Source organism: Macaca fascicularis, chromosome 6, assembly GCF_037993035.2.
Source record: "Macaca fascicularis isolate 582-1 chromosome 6, T2T-MFA8v1.1".
NCBI classification, from domain to species: Eukaryota; Metazoa; Chordata; class Mammalia; order Primates; family Cercopithecidae; genus Macaca; species Macaca fascicularis.
Genome location: NC_088380.1, coordinates 72,614,932 through 72,639,351, shown reverse-complemented (window position 1 = coordinate 72,639,351; position 24,420 = coordinate 72,614,932). Strand labels below are relative to the sequence as shown.

Genomic DNA, 24,420 nt, shown 5'->3' with positions numbered 1-24,420 from the left:
AGAAAAGAGGAGACATCCCACAAACCACAACATGCTCAATTGGGCCATGTCACCTGGCAGGTGGAATCTGCCTTCTAGGATTGAGCAGTAGGGATGGGAATGGAGGGGTATTATGCATTGAATTGTGTCCCTGGAAAGTTGTTGAAGTCCTAACACCTGGTACCTTTGAATTTGACCTTATTTGGAGATAGGGTCTTTGCTGATGATCTAGGTCAGATGGGGTCATTAGGGTGGACAGTAAATCAATATAACTGTGTCCTTATTAAAAAAGTGGAATTTTGACACAGGGATAGACATACAGACCAGAGAAATGTCATGTAAAGATAAAAGCAGAGATGGAGGTGATGCTTCTGCAAGCCAAAGAAAGCCAAAGATTGCCCACAAACCACCAGAAGCTAGGAGAGAGGCATGGAACAGGTTCTCCCTCATAGTCCTCAGTAGGAATCAAACCTGCAAACACTATGATCTCGGATTTCTAGCTTCTGGAATGTGAGATAATAAATTTCTATTGTTCAAGCCACGTGATTTGTGATACTTTGTCATGGCAGCCCTTGCAAACTGATACACAAGGCAGATGGAGCATCTTCGAGCACCTTTCTGGGTCCAGCACATTGCTTCCTTTCCTCTCAAGTGTCCGGCCACATCATTGCCCACTCTCTGTCTCCACCAAGTTACTTCTCAAGCCCCTTCAGCCACTGTCATTTATACACATGGGGCTCCAGCCATGCAGACTTCAGGAGTGTTTCCAGGAATATTCACTGGTTGAGAGTAAGCGGCAGGTACAGGGCCCCTCCATCCTGACAGGGGTCATATACTACTATGAGCAAGAAAATGAGAAGTCAGATGCTGCTAAATTGGGTACCTAAATTTCAAAGCCTGCACATGTGATACTAACACCTGGATATGTAGCTGTCAAAGGCTTATGTAGAAATAGAAACCAACTGAGTGAAAGAACAGTACAAGTAAATAATTCCACATCTGGAGGTATTACAACTGCCCACTTCTGAGGATTCTACAAGGCCAAATATCTCAGTGTATTCTATGGGTCACTGTCTATTAAATGTAATTCTCTGCTTCCATAACATCTCTCTTTCTTTCCTTCTCCTGGCCATCTTGCCACAGGATCTGTCTGGAAGACATAGGAAATAGAAGAGGCTATAAGAGCTGGAGAAGAAACCCAAACCCTTTAATGATAAAAGAGAACAGGAGGAAATCTCACTTCCATGCATATCCATTCTCCAGATTTTATTTTTTTTAATTAAAAAACATAGGAAGGGAATCACATAATGAATACTTACCTACATATTAACTACCCAACTTGATAAATCATACATAAACACAGTTGAAGGCTCTGGAACTCTCTCTCATCTCAGTTCCCCTCTCTCCCCTCAGATGTAATCACTGATGTAAATTTGGTGATTATTCTCTAGCATGTCTTTATACTTTTAGTACAAAGAAAACCCACCCAAAATGATGGTGCTCCTTGGCCACAGTCCTACCACAGTCCTACTACTTTCATTTGTTTTAACTCTTTCCTTTTTTCCCTTCATATAGCAAAAAAAAAACCCCAAAATAAAAAAACAACAAAAAATCTATCAATGTATTCAAGCCATAGGAACAATGCTATACACACACACACACACACACACACACACACACACACACACATATATATATATATATATATATATATATATATAGAGAGAGAGAGAGAGAGAGAGAGAGAGAGAGAGAGAGAGAGAGAGAGAGAGATGGTGTCTTGCTCTGTCCAGTGGCGCATTCTCAGCTAACTGCAGCCTCTGCCTCCCAGGTTCAAGCAATTCTCCTGGCTCAGGCTCCCACGTAGCTGAGAATACCTACAGGTGCACGCCACCATGCCGGCTAATTTTGGTATTTTTAGTAGAGATGGTGTTTCACTATATTTGAACTCCTGACCTCAGGTGATTGACCCATCTCGGCTTCCCAAAGTGCTGGGATTACAGGCATGAGCCACCGCGCCCAGCCGGAACATAATTTAATTTTATTCTTATCAGCTGATATCTATTTTTCACCTGTATTATCTCACCATCACCACCACCAATAAGGCTGTGATATAAGGAATTCAAGCCAGACTAATGGGAAATAATTTGCATAGTTATCTATTTCTGGAACTCCTTAATTCATACCAGTAAATGGGAGCCTACATCACCTATGCCAAAATCTCTCCTTGACAAAAATCCCAAATGGATGAGAATTAAATTGCATTCCTTTATATAGAAGACTGGTAAAACATTAATCAGTAGTGAATCCATCACTCATCTGTTCTCATAAAAGACTTAAATCCAAAAAAAAAAAATGTACTAGGCTGGAAGCTCATTAAATGGAGGACTCAACAGTCACCATTATATTTGGAGCATAGCATGTTCTTATTAAAAGTTGGAGCAATTTAATGTGGGAATTCAATAATTACTTGACCAATTAAAGGGTTAGTCAATGAGAGTGCTAGGCAGTAAGGGAGACACACGATTTAAAAATCACACAAAACAATATTCTACAAATATTTATGGAACACCTGTTACATGCTAGGCACAGTGCAGGGAACAAAACTCCTTACCCCAGGGAGCCTCCGCTCCAGCAGGACAGTATATACAAAGTTACATTAATGATATATCCTGAGGAACTCTGGGAAATCCTCCATGATCAATAAATCACTCTATAAATCATAACTTGGCTAAGAATGGCTACAGTGCTGGTTTCTGGGGAAATCTTATAAAGCCCCAAGTGTTAAGGCAAAACAAAGAAAATCTGTTATATTCCCTAAATGAATATAGCATCTCTGTTGACTACTGGAACTTATTAAATGTGTTGCTTAGAGTGATTTCCTGCACATAAAATGTAAAAGTTTTCTTGAACCTAAACAAATATCACCAACAGCTGAAGGAAAAATGTTACCTTTTGGAATTTCATAAAATGAATTATTGAAACTGCCTCAGTACCCTAAACAACTATACATGACCACTAAAAACTGTCTAACACTTTGCTCTCCCGGCTGTTTCTGTTTAAAGATGCAGCAAATTTTGTGGGCAAGCAGAGCACTCAACTAATACACAACGGGTCAGTTACAGAAAGCACTTCCCAGCTAGAAAGAAAACAAATGCCAAGAATCAATAATTATCAAATAAGAATTTAGAAAAATAGTCTAAAAGCACATAGAAAAACATTTGTGCCGACTATCCTACATGGTCAGATTATGGGTAAAAACTATCTTATTCTTCACATTTCTGTATTTTTCTACAATATAAATACTCAGAAAAAATGATCCATGCTTTATGATCTAAGAATTCTCACAGTAAAATAAAATGTTATCCTGTTTCTTAAATGCTGAGACTGTAACGCTGAAAGTACTTAAAGAAAAATTATTTAATGCATCAAAAGATGGAAGTAAAACTCAGTTCTCTGCTTTGTAAACTATCTTTTCCCTAAGTGATAAAATATGGGGTAATTTTAAATGCATTTTTTCTTCTCTGTATTTTCTAGTTTTTCTAAAATGACCACCTACATGATCAATTGAAATATTTATTTTCTACAAAGACCAACTAGTCCTATTAAAATATTATAAATTCTATATTTTTACTCAAAAGATAGACCACAATAATAGGGATACACGTATCAGTTTATTCTCCAAAATAATTCTTGGGCATGCCTCCGGGTTAGAATTACTTCCATCTTCAAAAGGATCCATAGAAGTTCAAAAAGGTCAAAATGTACAAACTCTTCTGAAATTGGCTATTTCAACTGAATAGACAGGTGCCAGGCCCTCTGTCTTTCCTACTTTGTAAGCAGATCAGTACCAAATCTGATGAGTCAGGGAGATGAGATGGCAGCAAGGAGAAAATGGAACAGCAACGTGGCGTGGTTTTTAAAATCCTATCATATGTCATCTATTGAAGGATTAAAGGGTTTCCTGATGATAGAAAAGCACCTAAACCAGGGGCCACCTAACTCTTTTACGACAGGTTTTTAAAACGCATCTTAAGATGAGCTTTTTGCTCCTTCGGTCCTGAACGCCATTTCCCAATAATTGAATGACAGCTTATGAAGCCAGAGAACAATTTGCCACATCTCTGAATCCCTTTATGTACAAGGCCAAGTTTCACCAACCCCCTTCTCCCCAAATAACTTGAAATATATGACTGTGTTGTGAGGTTAAGGTCAGCAGGCAGGGTTACAAACACAGGCAGGATGATTTCTAGAGCAGCAACCAACAGGCAAGATCTTTGCAACCTCAAGAGTCATTTAGACTATACTGAGAAGAAGCATGAGTTTGGCTACCCTTAGGTGTGAGACAATGGAATCTGGGGGTTACAGGAGGATGCAGATTTATGATCACAAAAAGCCAGGAAAAAGAGAACATGATAGCCACAACCTCAGAAAGTTCTACCTACAGAAAGCACTTCCCTCACCAGTCAGTTGCATTATTTTGTTTTGTGGCAATTCTCTCAATGGCCGGCTAGACGTATTTTTTCAGCCTTCATGTTGAAGGCTCCTGTGACCAACACCTGTCTGGATTGTCTTCGGCTGACCCTTGAAGACGGGAGAGTGAGATTCCCCAATATTAACATATCCCCAGAGGACAATGCTTTCTGTCAGACTCACATTGGGTATGAAAGCCTTTCACTACCCAGCATTTCTTTTAATCAGTTATACTGCTTTTGCGCCCATTTTACAAAGCCATCTGGCTTTGCAGACATTAATACAAGGACTATGAAAAACCCCACTTTTTATTGTGGCCCCACAATGGGGAGCAATCCACTTCAAAGTCTGTTGAGCTCACAGGATTCTGGCGCTGAAATAGATCGCTCAGATTTTTCATTGTTCAGGCTTCCAAGGAGCCTGGCCATCTAGGAGATAAAAGAATTCTTCTGAAAGCACCATGTAAAAGAAAATATTTGTTCAGTCACAGTGCCCCCAACAAATGTGATCTTCTGCTCCACGGCTGGACGTCTGAGAAGATGAAAATGAAGGGGCCTTAACAGATACGGTGGAGACCTGGTCAGATAAATTGGAGGTTGGGGAACATGTGCCGCCCTAAATTGGAGAATGCTGAGGTGCTCTTCTTCCTGTGAATATCCTACTCATTCTTACAAAATGTTCCACACCTCAGGATGGCATTAAGAAGAAATCCTTTGACGTTTTTTTCACTACTGAATTCAACTGCAATTATATTTAAAATATCTTTATTTTCTATTACTTTGATGGCTTCACTTTTGAAGTTTTCTATTCATACATCTCAATAGTCCTATCCCTTTAGAAGCAATAGTAAGCTGGCCTTTAACAAAGGCAATACTAGAAGAGACAGTATATATTTTTTGCAAGCAGTTATTTCATTCATTAGAATTTGTGACATTTTTAGCAGAAATGACAGCAGAAAACGGAGAAAAGGATGACATTTAAACATTTAGATGTATACAAGTATTGGAGGATTCATAACTAGGGACCAAATTCAATGTGTCGCTTTAAAAGATAGTCCTTTGACATGACCTAACCTGGAAGTTACATGCAGCTGGCAGTACATGTCACCAGCTCACAATAGGTTCCCAAAGGAAAGAGGCTGCTATTTCTCTTTAAGGCACAGAGAATAAGGGTCACTGACTGCTGACCCATGGGCTTCATCTCAATAAATGGAGCAGTCTCAACTCATCTCTTAATAGCAAGAAGACATGATAGCAGGGAAGACGAGCACTCAGGTCACAATTACAGCTAATTTACAATTTCCACAGCGAGCCCAGAAACAGAGTGGGTCCGTACTCCAAAAGAACTGCATCCTCTCTTGGGATGCTACACTTTCCCACTGACAGAGCCGTTTAAAATTTCAGCAATATGGAAGTTCCGCACAGGCACTGAATCTGCTGTGTCAGTAGTTTGCTACCTCTTGCGTGTAGGAGGCTTAACATACTCTACCAGTGGACTAAGGCAAAATAAAGATGAAAGACTGGTGGCATTTCATTCTAAGACAATTTAAGATGGTACCAAATACTTGAAGGTAGTATTGAATAAAGGCAACATTTTCACGAGAAGATATTATTATTTAATTAGAATGTTACATGAAGTTACATTTTATCTTGGCCATTTGTACACAAACTTTACAAGTCTTAAATTGATAATTAATGTATGCAAAACATTAATCTTGATTCGTTGTTTTCTTTTGAGATAGGGTCTCACTCTGTCACTCAGGCTGAAGTGCAGTGGAATGATCTAGGATCACTGCAACCTTTGCCTCCCAGACTCAAGCCATCCTCCCACCTCAGCCTCCTGAGTAGCTGGGATTACAGGCGTGCACCACCATCCCAGCTAATTTTTTGTATTTTTTAGTAGAGATGAGGTTTCACCATGTTGGCCAGGCTGGTCTTGAATTCCTGAGCTCAAGTGATTTGCCCAACTCAGCCTTCCAAAGTGCTGGGATTTCAGGTGTGAGCCACCGTTCCCGGCCGCACTTTTAATTTTTAGTTGTACTATTTTTTCATCTTTTACAATGTCACAGAAGGGTTTTATTTCAGTTTGATATAAATTAAGAATGCCTCTGACGAAGGTGGGCTGCAGTTTACCTCACCTCATTAGGTCCAGGAGTGATGTCCCCGGCCTTTACGGAGTGCTGCTTTGAACATGAGACCCGAAAATTTTTGGAGGTATATTATTGTTTTCTAGTCAGCACAGAATACTCATTTGCTTAGTATCCTTATGTCAGACTTAAGGGCTCTAACCTAACCTTAGTTTATTCATTTAAATCAACATACACGATATTTTTTTAACCCAATGCTGCAGTTTTAGGACAACCCCCCTGCCACCCCACGAATGTTTAAGTCATGTGAACATTATTTTATTATTCTAGTGCATCCCAGCTTATCACTTTGTACCCTCTAATCATAAGTAGCTTTTTGGGCATCTTGGTCCACTGCAGCTGCTGTGATTTTTCTGGCTTTGGTAATAATAAACTCCACAGTCACAGCACTGTCTGCGCACTCCAATCCTCACTCCAACCCCCAGGCTTTCTGGTTGTTTATGTTCACTTGTTTCACAAAAACAGAAAAGTTCTCTATTCTAATGTAAATAACTCTATCTTCCAGAGTCATTAGAAATTAAGCAGCCCTGGAACAAATTCAAGGGTTAAATATAAGTATTATAAAAGAAAGATTTTCACGCCTGTAATCCCAGCACTTTGGGAGGCTGAGGCGGGCGGATCACCTCAGGTAGGGAGTTCGAGGCCAGCCTGACCAATACAGAGAAACCCCGTCTCCACTAAAAACACAAAAACTAGCCGGGTGTGGCGGTGCATGCCTGTAATCCCAGCTACTTGGGAGGCTGAGGCAGGAGAATTGCTTGAACGCGGAAGGCGGAGGTTGCGGTGAGCCAAGATCACGCCATTGCACTCCAGCCTGGGCAACAAGAGCGAAACTCCATCTCAAAAAAATAAAAAAAAAAAGAAAAGAAAAGAAAAGAAAAGAAACATTCAATGTTTCAATGTAGGTATTATAAGAGAAACACATTTATAACACTTAAATGCAAGTATTATAAAAGAAACAGGTGTTAATCTTATGATACCTGTTATATAGTGATTTTTACTGTTTTTAAATCTGGTTCTACTTTTATTTTAAAACAATTTTACTTTAAAATTAACAATGTGGAATTTACACAGATACACAGAGTTATATTTAAAATATACTCTTTTTTTATATTTATCAACTGTCAATTTTGATAATGATTAAAATGAGTGTGGGAAACACAATTTGAGTTGCTCAAAATGCAGCTTATTTGAAAACACTGGAAGCACAATATGACTTTTATTTAGCAATAGTTTGTATCATTTGTCACCTCTGAATATATCATGATTGACTCTTGGCTTTTGAGAGGTTCAACTTGTTAAAATGGCTTATAATTACCATTTCCTCTTTGCTACTTAAATTTTCACTACTGGCCAGCAGAAGTTACCTCAATTTGGTTCATCTGCTGAACCTCCACACATCCTTGAAAGCACCCTTGTTAGAGAGAGAGAGAGAGAGAAACAAAGAGAAAGACAGAGAGAGAGAGAAACAGAGAGAGAGAAAGAGAGAGAGAGAGAGAGAGAGAAAGAGTTCCAAAAAAAGAAAATGTTCCAACAAAATTCTGCCTATTTCAATCATGACATCCGGTTATGTTCCAAAAACAGTCCTGAAGACCTTTAGTGGAGAATAATATCAGAGACCAAAATCAGGGTAAATAAAGTGACTATTAGTTTTTTATATGACTACTAGAGAAGGTAACTGTTATCACCTTTTTTTTTTTTTTTTTTTTTTCTGTGATGGAGTCTTGCTCTGTTGCCCAGGCTGGAGTGCAGGGGCTTGATCTCGGTGCACTGCAACCTCCGCTTCCTGGGTTCAAGCAATTCTCCTGCCTCAGCCTCCCAAGTAGCTGAGATTACAGGCATGTGCCACCATGCCTAGCTAGTTTTTTGTATTTTTAGTAGAGACAGGGTTCAACATGTTGGGCAGGCTGGTCACGAATTCCCGACCTTAAGTGATCTGCCCACCTTGGCCTCCCAAAGTTCTGGGATTATAGGTGTGAGCCACCATGCCCAGCCTGTTTATTACCTTCTTTTGAATGAGATGGAAAAATTGTTTTGATTTAGTAAAGATGATAAATTCATATGGAAGATTTCAGTTTAACTCTATGTTGACTGTCCTTTTTTGGCCTTAATGCAAATAACTTAATTTCCCCTTCTTTTCTAATTATCATCTTTAATATTCATATACATCCAAGAAAGTGCTACATCAATCTATTTCTGTGAATTATACTACTATTAAAATTAGAAGGAATCTCCATTTTTTTTTTTCTTTTTGAGACAGCGTCTTGCTCTGTCGCCCAGGCTGGAGTGCAGTGACATGATCTCGGCTCACTGCAACCTCCACCTCCCAGATTTAAGCAACTCTCCTATCTCAGCCTCCCAAGTAGCTGGGATTACAGGCACGTGTCACCATGCCTGGCTAATTTTTATGTTTTTAATAGAGACGGGGTTTCACCATGTTGGCCAGGCTGATCATGAACAAAATCTCAATTTTTAAAACAATTTTATTTCATCTAAGTATGTAATTAATATATACCACTCGTTATATATATATACCATTCATTAATATATACCAATCATTTCACCATTTTATTTTTGGCTACAGAATAAACTAATAATTTTTTCTACTTCATCAAGTAAACATAGGTAGAACCTACATGGGGATGTCCTTCTACTTCCATAAGTAAAATAGAGACCTCACATTTGTTTGTCTTCATTTGTAAGCTAAAATTACCATTATTTTTAATCCCAGTTTTAGTATTTAGCTCCAATATTTCAGATGCCTTTAGAAAAACACAAGGTATTTATTACTTTAGTATTATACCAGCTAATGAATTCCAAAAAGAAATTAAGAATGTCAGTAAAAACAATTAAGTTAATATTATATTAATACAGTGTAAATTTAAAAGAATGGTCAAAAGCTATCAAATACTAGGAAACTTCGTCCATAGTTTCAAGTGTGAAAATTTCTGAAGTCCATGTAATATTCAACATTAAGCTTAAAAAGCATTAAATCACAAAAGATTCCAAAGTACATGGTTTATTGTACACTTCAGTTATAGTTCTTTGTTCACATCATATTTGCAAATCTCTCAACCAGTCCAGATATGGGTATACTTCATAATTTGGTACATAAACAGACATACAAAACTAGAAACTTACATTCATTGAAAACTTGAACCCCTTAAGCTTTAATGCAATAATTTAATTATTGGATAATTAAAAAGTTATGGCTGTATCCCAATATTTGCATCTTGGCATAACTGTGCAATCATCACAGAGATAAAGTAAATCACATTTAAACAATTAAAACTGACAGAAGTAATCTTTAGTTTCTCAGTAAATATTCTTCCAATTAGTGGCATCAGGTAAAGAGATCCCCACACTGAGAAATATTAAATATTTGGTTCTATTTATTGAGTAGTGTTGTATTACCTTTCATTTTAAAAGCATTTAGGATAAAATTCCTTCAATTTAAAATTTTTAGTTGAACCAGAACAATGTGGAAAAATAACTGACTAAAAAAAGTCATGAAAGTATGAAAGGAGAGTGAAGGAGAACTTACCAGAAATTATAAGTCACTAGAAAAGCCAGTGTATTCAAAACAGAATGGTGTTGGCACAGAAACAGACAGATAGGAGCAGAATAGAGAGTCCAGAAACAGTTCCAAATATATATGGCATCTTTATATGTGACAAGGACAACAATTCAATCCCATGAAAAATAAAGTTTCTTGTGTTAACTAGGACTTAAGTAACTGGTCATCCATCTAGGGAAAAAAAAAGAAAGAGAATCCTACCTCATCTCGTGTACAAAATTTTAAGTTGAAGATTGAATGTTTTTTTAAAATGGTGAGAAAATTTAAGAGAATATCTGCATGACCTTGGGATGGACAATACCACTCTGAGCAAAACAAATGATTCAGAAGCAATAAAGAAAAAGACATATTTGATTAAACAATAATTAACAATTTCATTTGGCAAAAGACATCATAAACAGATAAAAACTGCAAAGACATTTGCATGCATACAACAACAGATTAATACTTTCATGTAAGAGTTTGTAGAAACTGAAAAACACTACTAAATGGAAAAATGGGCAGTGAAAATGAGCATGAAATGAAGAAAAGAGAAATGTAAATGAACAGTAAACATATGAAAATATACTCAACATCAGTGATAGTGAAGGAAATGCAATTTAAAGTAATGACCAGGCGTAATAAGGTTGGAAAGAATTAAGGGCAGTGACATCCAGTGCTGAGAATGTAGGAAATGGGCATTCTTATGTGTGAAGGTGATTTGCTATTCTTTTGGGTAAAGTGATAGCTATTAAAATTAGAAATACACCTACCGTTTGACCAAGCAATTCCACTTCTGGGAATCTATCCTATAGGAAAAAAAGGACCAGTACGTAAGGATATAGGTACAAAAATGTTTATTGCAGCATTGTTTGTTGTGGGGAGGGGAGAAAGGGAGTACTGAAAACAACAAGAATGTCAGTTAATAGGAAAACGGTTAAATAAAATGTGGCATATCTATAATGTAGAACATAATATAATTATTAAAATAAATCTGATAAATTTGTGTCTACTGACTTGGCAGACTGATAAGGTGACAAAAGAAAATCGAGGAGTGAGTGTTTAACATTCTTGTTTAAGACACGTAGTAGCAACAACTGCAACGAATCAATGTATGCAACTATACCTGCACCTGTATGCACATGAAGTGAAGAATGGAAGAATACACACCAGTCTAACAATGACTACCTAAGGTTGTGGATAAATACAGGGATTGGAAGGGATAGGGATTATTTACTTTCTCTTTGTATATCTTTGTGCTGTTTCACTAGTTACCATGATCACAATAGTAATTTCATAATTTTCAAAACTATGGTATTAACTTTTATAAATGGTAGTACAGTAGTATTTCTATACATTCATCTTTAGTAAAACAGTAGTAAATGAACAAACTTTTTTGCCTATGCGAGTCTCACCAATTGTGTTCAGTTGGGGCTACTTGCTTAATATCCATTCCATCTCTCTCTCTCCCCTCTGTGTATCAGCCATGTAGTTTGGGTGGAACTGACTACACTCCATTTCCAAGGACTCCTGAACGCGCTAAGATACTGTTCTACACCAGAAATACAATTCAGAGCCACTTATACAATTTAAAATTTTCTAGTAGTCACATTAACAGGTTAACATAATTTTAATAACATTTAACCCAATATATCCACAAATACTATCATTTCAGCATGCTATTAACATAAGAATTACTAATGAGATATTTCGCATTCTTTTTCTGGATCTCAGTTTTGACTATCCGCATTGTAAGAGCTTGAGAGCCACATGTGGCTAGCGGCTACTGCACTGGACAGCGCAGGTCTAAGCTAATGATGGCAATGCTAGAAACACTCCCATGTTCAGGATTAAACACATAATTTAAAATGGTCCAATTGAAGAAAAACCCATTATGGTAGGAGACGAAAATTTCTTCTTCTTCTTCCATTAACTCTGGAAACTGTGGGCAGACACTGAGGGATAAGTCAGGAAGGAAGCCTGCAGCCAGTGCAGAAGGACCCGTGTCCCTGAGACAGCAGTGAGCCTCGGGACCAGCCCCCCAGTGCAGGAGGACCTGTGTCCCTGAGACAGCACTGAGCCTCGGGACCAGCGTCCGCGTGCAGCCTCCACTGTTTAGTTACACAGCTAGCAATTTTTTTCCTCCAATCACTTTGAGTTACATTTTCTATTACTTGTATCGAAAAGTACACTCATTGACAAACTCATCTATGGACAACGTCACATCCAAAGAGAATAATTTTCTTAAGTACACTAGTTCAAATGCTAAAATTTTCCTCCAATTACTTTTAGTCAAGCTATTCTTTTGTTAAACTAGCTTTATTTGATAACCTTTTTAGAAATCTTCTGAAAATATTCCCAAAGAAGAGTCCCACAGACCAATTTCTTATCATCCAGGGAAACATCCCAGTCACTATACAAGAGAACAAATATTTCTCCTCAGAAGAAAACATGAAATCTCAGAGCAACCAATCAGCTCTCATTCCACCTTCCTTTTTTTTTCTTTTTTTCTTTTTTTTGAGATGGAGTCTCACTCTGAAGCCCAGGCTGGAATGCAGTGGCACGATCTCAGCTCACTGCTACCTCTGCCTCCCGGGTTCAAGTGATTCTCCCGCATCAGCCTCCTGAATCGCTGGGATTACAAGTGTGCGCCACCCCATGCCCGGCTAATTTCTGTATTTTTAGGTGAGACAGGCTGGTTTCCAACTCCTGACCTCAAGTGATCCACCCGCCTCTGCCTCCCAAAGTGCTGGGATTACAGGTGTGAGCCACCTCGCCGGGCCTCCGCCTTCTTTTCTGATTCTCACTCTCCAGACCAGAGTTTCTCATCCTCAGCACTACTGACATTTTGGGCAGATAATTCTTTGGGGTTGTCTTGTTCACTGTAGGTGTTTAGAAGTATCCCTGACCTCTCTCCACTAGAAGATAGTGGGAGAAACCCTGGTCCCCAAATAGTTGTGACAACCAAAAAGGTCTCTAGATATTGTCAAATGTCATCTTTGGGGGTAAAATCACCCCCAGTTGAGACCCACTGTCCTAGACAAGCAATCAGTTCAAGTGTATAACTGACCTTCATTGTTGTATCAGACTCAGGCATTGTAGCAATCATTAAAGCATGATGTCACCCTCAGTGTCCCCTGCATCACAACATTTTGGACCGATGGTCCTCTTCCCAGCCACGGAACCTCCTCTGGTCACACTCTTCCTCTTCTACCTCCTCTCTATGCTAAGCGTGAGCTCTCCATTATAGTTCTTTCTAGAAGAAATGTGGCTAGTTCTTCTGACTTCAGCTTCAAATCATTACTTGAGCTACTCCCTGAACCACCCACCCAACTACATCCCTTGCACTTCTCTGAGAGGCTTTTTGGACAAAGTACTTGCTAATTTATGATCACTCATTCCTCAACTCAAATTCCCCAGCCTGGTCCTTCTCCTCCATCAACACACCTGGGGGCCATTCCATCCCATCTTTCCACACTGTATCAGCTTACACACTGTCCTCTTTAATCCATCTCTAAGACTAGAATTTCAGTATAAATACTGGTCAACTTTTCAAAGCTCCTCAGGTTGATCTATGGATTCAATATGATTTCAATAAAAATATCAACAGGCTTTTTTTTGTAGAAGCTGACAAACTGATTCTACAATTAAAACAACTAGAAGAGCCAAAACAACTTTGAAAAAAGATGAACAAAGTTGGAATACTAATGCTTCTGAGATCAAGACTTATTATAAAGCTACAATAATCAAGACAGTAGATTGATATGAAGACAAATCAATGAAATATAAAGTCTGCAAATGGAAACACAAATACACAGACAACTCATTTTTGACAAAAGTTCAAAGCATTTCAGTGGAGAAAAAACAGCCTGTTCAATAAATGGTGCGGGAACAATTAGAGACGTGTATGCAGAAATCAACTTCAATCCATATCTCCCCCCCATGTATAAAAATCAACACATTAATCATAGACCTAATGTACAATCTAAAACTATAAAACTTTTGGAAGAAAACATAGGAAAAACCTTTGTGACCTTGGATTAGGCAAAGATGGCTTAGATCCAACACCAAAAGCATTTAAAGAACGAATAAAGCTTTTGCTCTTCAAAAGATGCTATAAAGAGAATAAAAACACAAGCCACAGGCTGGGAGAAAACATTTAAAGATCACATATATAAGGTTTATTTATAATGGCCAAAAGCTATAAATAAGCCAAATGTCCAGCGGCAAGAGACTAACGAAACTGACATAGTCATTCAATAGGATATTACTTAGCAAAAAAATCCTAATAAATGATCGACATATGCTATGACATGGATGAATCTCAAAATAATTACACTGAGTGAGAAGCCAGGCCTAAAACAAGGGTGCATACAATATCACTCTAGTTACGTAAAATTAAAAAAAATGCAAACTAGTTTCTAGGGATGGAAAGCATTAGTAGCTGTCTGGTTGGGGATGTGGGGGTGGGGAAGCAATGACAAAGGGGCAGGAGAAAACTTCTGGGGGAGATGGGTATTTTATTATCTTGACTGTGCTGGTGGTTTCACGAGTGTATATACATATCAATTTATGAAACTGTGCACTTTAAATTATGTACAGTTTATTATAAGCCAATTATGTCTCAATAATGCTTTTTAAAGAGAGAAATGCAATGCTAGCTATTGGGGAAAATCTCACTACCATACCATGTAGGGACAGCTGAAATTGGTTCATGCTACTTGGGAATCCATGAAAGGAAGCAGTTTTAGAGGTTTTGTTTTGTGGTTTTAAATTCCTCTGTGGGTTAACACAAACAGAATTCACAATTCTTGGGTACATGAACATAATACAGCCTAGATGATATTAAATAGTAGATGTGGTGTGTGTTGGGAGGGAAAGACTTAGACCCTTATGAAAACCAATTTAAAGTGTCTCTGCTTTAATTCTCCTTTTAAGAGACTCCCAAGACAGTCACCACCATCATCTTAAAGGTATGTCTGACCAACATCTTTCAGCAAAAAAAAAAAAAAAAAGAAAGAAAGAAAGAAAAAAGAGAATAAAGCTAAGTGGCCTGAATTCTCAAAGATAATAATCAAATAATATGCTTTTAACCAGGTGTTTGATGGCATTTCTCCCCATGATTCTATCAAATTCAACTACCTCTACATACATATTGGTAGTGCCGTAGAAATCCACCTTAAAAAGCCACCACTATTCCTCTAAGACATGAAACCTGTGTAGTGATCTATTAATTTCATTCCAGTGTATGATGTCAAGTGCATTTTAAAAATATACTTCATTGCTTCCAGTGCTTCTTTAATCCACAAGGACTGGTTTTAGCATTTAAGCTAATTTATTCTAGACATAAAAAAACCTTCTGCTTATTCTTGCAGATAATTGATTCTTGATTTGTTAAGGTACTAAACACTACGGTTTATGTGCTGAAATACAAAACCCCTGGTAAACCCACTCATGTGCCCCACACAAAGCAAACTTGAATGTTTATTGCCTCGGGAGAGAGGTCAAAAGGAGCTGAGAAAGGAGCAGAACTCTCCCTTACTTTGTCCTGCTGCTAGTACAGTGGGAAGGTCCTACTCTCCCTGCAATTAACATTACCACTTGTTCCACAGCAGCCGCACATGGAAGGCACACAGTACCAATTTCTCAAATCAAATGCCCTCCTCAATTTCCTAAAAACAAAATAAATCTAGAAGATAATCTCTGCCTCAAAGCTGACCCCTCTAAGTAGAAGCATATACCATCACCCCCCAAAACAATAAAAGACTGCACTGGAAAATCAGGGTTTGGGAAGAGTTAGGCACTCGATGCTAATGTTACCAAAAGGTTAATCCCATTGATCTCTATGACACACCAAAAGTTAAAAATCGTTTTTTCTGCACAATAAAGAGCACAAAGCATAAGCTAAATTAGTATTTTCTGACAAAGAACATCTTCACATAAACATCTACAAAATATGTAAATATTTCTTGAAAGATTACTTTATATTTCTACAATATACATGTTTAAATTCATTCATTTATTTATTTTTTAGAGACAGGGTCCCACTCTGTTACCTAGGCTAAAGTGCAGGCGCATGATCATAGCACCTCAAACTCCTGGGTTCAAGCAATCCTCCCGCATCAGCCTCCCTAGTAGCTAGCACTATAGATACATGCCTAGCTAACTTTTTTTGTTTTTTTTTTTGTAGTTGCTGTTGTTGTTTGTTTTGGGTTTTTTTGTTTTGTTTTGTCTTTTTTTGTAGAGACAGGGTCTCGTTATTTTGCCCAGGCTGGTTTCCAACTCCAGACTTCAAGCAATCCCCCTGTCTTGGCCTCTACAAGTGCTGGCATTATAGGAATGAGCCACTGCACCCGGCCTGAATTTATTATTAGAATTTGCAATCTAAAAAAAGTTTTAAATGTGTCTGTCTATGCTAGGTCAGATTCCTGCCACCCATTTCCACATGCAAATCAAACACATAGATTGTAATCAGTAAAACTTTTTCCTCTCATGCAAATATGTTCACAGAACTATCTGCAGAGAATTTCCTTATGGTGCTGGTCAAAAGTTAAGTGAGTGATGTGTGGGATGAAGCAGAGCTCACACGGTCACTGGGAGGAAGTGTGCAGTTACTGGTATTTCCATGGGTTTGTCTCATGTTCCTGTACTTAAGCATGGGAAAGCCCTCAACATCATCCCAAAAGAGGCGATGTCATAAAACAATCTATTAAAAGAAAACATGGGCCTGGTGCAGTGGCTCACGCCTGTAATCCTAACACTTTAGGAGGCCGAGGTGGGCAGATCACAAGGTCAAGAGATCGAGACCATCCTGGCCAACATGGTGAAACCCTGTCTCTACTAAAAATACAAAAATTAGCTGGTCATGGTGGCGTGCACCTGTAGTCCCAGCTACTTGGGAGGCTGAGGCAGGAGAATCGCTTGAAGGGAGGCGGAGGTTGCAGTGAGCCAAGATTGCACCACTGCACTCCAGCCTGGTGACAGAGTGAGACTGTCTCCAAAAAAAAAAAAAAAAAAAAAAAAGGAGAGAGAGAAAGAAAAGAAAACACATGTGTATTCAGATGAAAATAAATGGACCACCAAAATCCTCAGAGGGTGAGGTCCCTAACTCAGAAAAGTAGAGAAAGAAACCCTGAAAACCTTTTGGTGTGGTTTTTCCCTCTAGTTACTCAGGTCTGATAGTCTACTGCCACAAGGAGTAAAAGAAGAATTTAAATCTTAAGAGCCAAAATGGCAGAGGAGATGGCACAGATTCCAAGAAACACCAGGACACAAGAGAAGTCCTACCTTTCCACAGTTCCCTGTTAGAGCTACCAGGGCCCAACTTGCTACCACACAACAGGGGTAAAGAGAGAACAATACAGAATTCAGCTGCTCTGCTCACATGGCTAATTGGATAATGAATATATTTGGGGACTGCCAGTTACTGCAGCTGGGACCATTACACCACACCAGTGTGGCTGTCACTATTCTCTTTACAGTCTGAGATAAACTCAGCATCCTGGTAGTGCCGGGTGTGTGGCTGCAGGTTTCCCCTTCAGCAACAGTGTTAAGGGGACACTCTTAAGGCAAGTTTGAGGCTTTACTTTCCAAAATGTTCAAAGAAACTATGACAAACATGGTGAAGTCAAGCAAACTCTATGAGGTCTACCCTTTACTGGGTCCATACTGTGGGTGTTGATGCTCGCATTTCTTTATAAAACGAAACATACCTGCATTAGTCTGCTCTCATGCTGCTAATAAAGACACACCCGAGACTGAGTAATTTATAGAGGAAAGAGGTTCAATAGACTCATAGGTCCACAAGGCTGGAGAGTCCCAACAATCATGGCGGAAGGTGAAGGAGGAGCAAGTCATGTCTTACATGGTGGCAGGCAAGAGAGTTTGTGCAGAGGAACTCCCATTTATAAAACCATTTGATCTTGTGAGACTTATTCACCACCATGAGAACAGTGTGGGGGAAGCTATCTCCATCATTCAATTATCTCCACCTGGCACTACCCTTGACACGTGGGGATTTTTACCATTCAAGGTGAGATTTGGGTGGGGACACAGCCAAACCATATCAGTACCCACTCCCTTGCTGATATCTGTTTTTCTAACCCAAGCATGTTGACCTCAAAAAGGAAAGGCTGCTTGCCAGTCCCTGGGAGTTAGGAACCCTAAATTCTGGTCATGGTTTGCAATCAACATATATACTCCCTGAGCACAAGCAAGTCTCAAATCTTCTGAGTCATTAGTTCCTTGTTTACTAAATAAAGATATTTTCAGTCAGACTTCTCTTAAGGCTTCTTCCAGCTCTGAAATTCTATGATTAAAATTTTCCATATAGACTGCTATAATATACCATATTATTCTCTCAACACCTGTCAGTCCCAAAACACAATTTCAAGGAGTGCCCTGATTACCCTGCTGAGAAGAGATGGCTTAAATCTGATAGAGGGGCCACTGAGGACAGGGAGTGAGTTCCCTCAAAGCCTAATGATACTGAGCCGGAACACCTGTGGGATCTGTCCCCACATCTGTGCAGAGAGCTTGTGTCCTTAGGGTTGACCAACACAGGGTACAAGTGAAAGAGCTATCCAAGGACATGGGGTCAACTGCCCCTTTCACACCTCTTCATGGAAACAGAACAGCCCCTGAGAAAATGCTACTCCAATGAGCTAGCTTTAAGGGGATTTCCCCAGCCTACTTTGTGGTCTTTTGCCTAATTCAACAGGACAAAAATAAATGATATGGGGAGAGAGAAAGAAGGGCATAATTCCCAATATATTTTATTTATTTATTTAAGAAAACATACAGTACTTATTGTATGCCAGGTACTGTTATAAACACTTTACAAATACTAATTTAATCCTCTAAATAATTTGAGGACACAATGACATTATCATTCTACTTTAGGAAACTAAGGCACATAGAGGTTAAGGTCACACAGTCGGCTAAATGGCAGAGACAGGATTCAAACCTAGGCAGTGTGACTTCTGAGTCCATGCTCCGAAATGCTACTCAGTGATTACCTATTGATTAACAGATGTGAGAAGGTGGCTTTTAGTGAGACAGCACAGATACCCACCTCTCTCAATGGGTGCCTCTAAATAAGCGTTGCTGAAAAGCACTGCTCACTAAAAAACTTTCCCCCAATCCTACTTGATTCTGAGTTGCTAAAAAGTTATTCCAGTAAATATGAAATAGGGAACTTCTGCTCCTGCCTTTGGCTATCCAAAAGCTATGCACACCCACCAAAACGCTAAGAACATTAATTCTCAACTGGGAGTGGCATTTTAGATTTACCTTGAAAACTGGTTAAAAGTACTCAAGCCTCTACCTCACCCTGCCCTCAATACACACGAGACTCTGATTTGCATTCCCGAGGGTGTTTGGCAATGCACACAGATTTTTGACAAACCTCCCACAGGTAACCTAATCCTCTCCCCTGGGACAAAACTAAGGTCTTCGTATAATTTTCAAAGGTAAGAAGATCAATCCTACATTGTTTCTATCTCCCAAATCTCTTCCCTACCCACTTCACAGAAGACAAATGCATGTGTGATAAGGAAAGCTGCAAATACGTACCAAATACCAAACCGGCTATTCGATGAATATATAAATGCAATTGACATTCTTCCACAGTCTGAAATCCTCTCTTTACTCTCAGGATAGATTACACTGTTTTCTTTTTATATAAACATGCCACTTTAAATGCTAATTCAGATGTGACACTCGATTTTTTTCTTCGTTTTGTTTTCGGGTTTCTAACATTCAAAATGACACTGGACTTCCATGTGGCTTTGACAATAGATATTTTGAATTCTTGCTTCAATATCTGTGGGAGTGGGAGGACAGAAAGTGCTAAGAAACCTAAATTTATTTTAAAACTTATTCAAATATGGTTTACATGTCCTTTATTTTGTTTGAATTAAACTCTTTCCCTCTCTTTCAGGAAATATTGCCTTTACTTTGCTGAAAATCTCACAAATGTAATTCAAGTAAGTTGAAAACCAAGCTGATTCCCTTTCCTTGCCTGCTAGAAATAATCTCATTTTACTCAAACTACTTTTCTAAACAGGCAGTCAAGGCAGTATTTTCTGATATATAACAGGCCTGAATGTAAGTCTTTTTAAAAAATACACACACACACACACACACACACAATCGACCTATGCCCATTCAATTATACAGAAGTTCACTTCATATCTTGTGTCAAAATTAGGAATTCCAATTTTAGAAATACCCTAATCCAATACATACAATTCAATATGATTGAGACAGGAGACAGCCAAGGGTCCCTGACAAAATCCCACTTTCAAGCCTAAAAGAGCCTGAAGGCTGAAATACCAGACTGCAGGTCCTGGATGAAGCCCTCCCTTTTTCAGCTGATTCTTTCGGAGTAATGCCCACCTGCACCCCGGGAGGATGAGGTAGAGCCTCGGGAAGTTTGCACCCTTTGCAAAGGGGAGGAGCCTGGCCTCTTCTGTTCCTGTGTGGTGACCTGGAATTCTATCTGTGAGGTGGGAAACCTCCTAGCAGGACTCTCTCTTTCACTTTGCTGAGAGTTATTTTTCCTTTTCACCCCGTAAATTCCATTTTCCCCACCCTTCTGTATGTCCACGAGCCTAATCTTTCCTGGCCGTGTGAAAAGAGCCCAGTTTTAGCTGAACTAAGGAGAAAGTTCTCCAACAAATATATCTACTGTAAGACAAACTATCTCAGAAGTCTAGCAGGCCCAGCTCCACCCAGAAGCTACCATCAAGTTCCCCTGCTTTGTAGTCCTAACTACTTTTTGACAATATTCTCTCCCTCTGTTGGTCACTCTCATCTTTCATTTCATCTCTGGATGCCCTCTACCGTCCCTAACCAAGAAAGGCAAAATTAGGAAGCGGTAAAATAAGTTCATTATTCTTTTCATACATTTATTAATGCATTCATATGGTAAAATGGTTCTCAATACCTGCTCAACTTTCTGCTAGCCTTGTTTCTTGCCAGTTCACCAGAAGCATCCCATTAATGAATCGTCTTCTGCTGTGCTAAATTTAGTTTGGGTGACAACCTGTCCTAACCAAAGGTACATACATTTCAGTGAGGTACCAAAGGCATCTCTAAGATCTGGCAGATGAATTTCTAGTACTGGAATGTTTGACATGTGGCAGATGTGTTTAAGATGCAAATCCCCTTTGCGGTCAGAGGGGGTGGACCTCCTAGCAGACCTGAAACTATCAAATGCCAGTAGATACCTAGCCCACGTATTCCAAGGCCAGCCCTAATAGACTCCAACCACTCTCAGAGGAATAACGAAAGGGTGAATGGAGAAAAATCATAAAAACATATAAACCAAATACAAAATTCTAAGTCCCCCATCTGAGTGAATGAATCCCCCCTCTCAGCCAATGGCATTCCAAAGCAAACCTGAAAAACTAGTTCAGGCCATGATAAGAAGAGAGGGTCCCACGTGCCTCATGATACCCTCCTTCCCTCTGGAATTCAGCACAACTGACCAGCTGACATTAAAACAGAGATCTTAAGACTGACAAAGCAGGCTCTTTGTAGTAAGAGACCAAATTCCAATGTGACTCTAGTATAGCATCACATGACAGATAGCAGGCCCTGAAAGAAATTAAAGTACTTTACCCCAAAATATATTTTTTGATAGATTTTTAAATGGCTCTGCAAATCTGTCTCTTGTGGAGAAAATCTACACTCTGTAGAGACTCTCTTCCCTTTCCAGAACTTTTCCTGATCCAGGAGAGATTAAGAGTCTGACACCTTTTAAGGCCTGACAAGAGACATTTACCATCTGTTCTACATAATAAGAACCCTGGTTTCCACAATCACTTATCTTAACCCGGACACTCCTTTCTACTGATTCCAGGTCTTAGATAATAACTCTTTCAACCAACTGCCAATATCAGAGAATCTTTGAATCCACCTATGATCTGTAAGCACCACCCACCCAGCTATCCCAACTTTCCACACCAAACCAATGCATAATTTACATGTATTGACAGGTGTCTTATGTTTCCTGAAAATGTATAATACCAAGTGTAACCCAACCATCTTGGGCACATGTTCTTAGGACCTCTTGGGATGATGCCTCAGGCCTTGGTCGTTCATATTGAGCTCAGAATAAATCCCTTCAAATATTTTACAGAGTTTGACTATTTTTCATTCACAAACCCTATAAAGAGGAATATTGTTACCAGCTACTAGTATTGTTGCTAGAACAGTTAATTAAAATAAGTAAAACCTTTTAAATTGCCTCTGGGATAATTTGAATACTCTCAGCAACTCCTCAGCATGCAGAGACATACTTTTCCAGGACTATTATACATATTAGGAGCTGCTTCTGCTTTGGGTTCCTACTGCTGGATATTCTTTTTTTTTTTTTGGAGACGAAGTCTTGCTCTGTCGCCCAGGCTGGAGTGCAGTGGTGTGATCTCAGCTCACTGCAAGCTCTGCCTCCCAGGTTCATGCCATTCTCCCGCCTCAGTCTCCCGAGTAGCTGCGACTACAGGCACCCGCCACCATGCCCAGCTAATTTTTTATATTTTTTAGTAGAGATGGGGTTTCACTGTGTTAGCCAGGATGGTCTCGATCTCCTGACCTTGTGATCTGCCTGCCTTGGCCTCCCAACGTACTGGGATTACAGATGTGAGCCATTGCACCCAGCCTTTTTTTTTTTGAGACAGAGTCTCACTCTGTTGCCCAGGTTGGCATGGGCATGATCTCAGCTCACTGCAACCTCCACCTCCTAGGTTCAAATGATTCTCCTGCCTCAGCCTCTGAAGTAGCTGGGATTACAGGCATGCACCTCCAAGCCTGGTTAATTTTTGTATTTTTCAGTAGACATGGGATTTTTGTCATGTTGGCTAGGCTGGTCTTGAACTCCTGACCTCAGGTGATCCACCTGCCTCGGCCTCCCAAAGTGCTAGGATTACAGGCATGAGCCACCACGCCTGGCCTTGGATATTCCTTTAAAAGCATCCTTAAAGCATGTGTGTGGACATAAAGATGGGAATAATAGACGCTAGGGTCTACTAGGTCTACTAGTGCAGGGAGACAAAGGGGAAAGGGCTGGAAAACTACAGTTTGGGTACTATATTCACTCACTACCTGGGTGTCAGGATCATTTTTACCCCAAACCTTAGTGTCATGCAATATACTCCTGTAGCAAATCTACACATGTACTTCCTGAACCTAAAAGTTGAAATTATTTTTCGAAAGAGTTGGAAAAATTTTATAAATAAAAATACATTTAAAACAGCTGTCGCAATCAAATATCATAAACCAATCCATCAATCAAGCAAGCAAGCAAGCATGTGTGGCCAGAGAACTTAAAGCTAAGAAACTGCCAAGTGTCAGTCACTGCTTCTACTAAAATGAAGTGATAATTGCAGATAATTTTATAGATCCCAGACCTACAAAGCCATGAAACAATGCACCAAGGCTTATAATTAAACAAGGTGGAGGAAAGGTCATTTTAAGTAGCGGGGAGAACCTATTTGCTAAGAATAGATAACACAGTTTCCTTCTTCTCTGTACGAAGACATCTGAAAGACCACTTAAAAGCAGGAGGCGGCACAGGAGCTGGCCTCAGCAGATTTCCTGCTCCTCTCTCCAGGGTATAAACACCATCAAGGCACTCTAGGGAATTCCATGAAAAAAGAAGCCTCTCTGTCCTGGAGAGCTGTTTATTTAGGCAATTAACAAAACACAAAGGAGTCCTTTAAAAATAAATAATGGCTGCCAGGGACACCTTGGTTTGGCTCCTAACCATCGTGGGCTCACATCTTGGGCTTTTCCACTTTTTGCACTTTCCTTGCCTGAAAACAAACATTTCCCTGTGAATTTTTCCACTTAGAAATGTGATTTCAGGACTTACATGCAAAATATGGGTGGATTTTAGAAAAAAAGTACCACAACAATAATGGCGCTTTCATAAATACAGACAGTACAAATTAGTTATTAGAAAAATCTAAATCAAACAACATGCAGAAGGTTGATGTGTTCCATACTGAATTGAAACCATGAAGGATCTGGCATCAGCCATCCGGCCGTGGCATCACCACTTGTCCTCATGGCGCAGGCACAGTGACAGAACCTAAGAGAACAGGGCAGGTCCATTGCTTGGAGGCTCCCAATCTAGGAGGGTGAGACAGATTTGTACAGACTCCACAAATGTCTGCACTATGTAGTTATTATACTGGGCACCTTGCTGAACACAAAGAACAGGCATTCAGAGTCACATCTCTTTGATGGGATAAAAATCTAA

The 24,420-nt window shown here is 39.4% G+C and overlaps 1 protein-coding gene across 20 annotated transcripts in view; it reads right to left on the bottom strand.

The window, feature by feature from the left end:
• The window catches only part of MAST4 (microtubule associated serine/threonine kinase family member 4), a 576,679-nt gene that overhangs the window by 248,399 nt on the left and 303,860 nt on the right, over nucleotides 1–24,420 (bottom strand). For 11 of the 20 annotated variants that reach the window (XM_045394763.3, XM_045394770.3, XM_065546341.2 and 8 more), the window contains one exon: nucleotides 10,928–10,963. The exons of the other annotated variants lie outside the window; for them this stretch is intronic. In XM_045394763.3, the coding sequence (XP_045250698.2) occupies nucleotides 10,928–10,963 (36 nt within the window). The remainder of the gene's footprint in view (nucleotides 1–10,927; nucleotides 10,964–24,420) is intronic. 20 annotated transcript variants of the gene reach the window in all.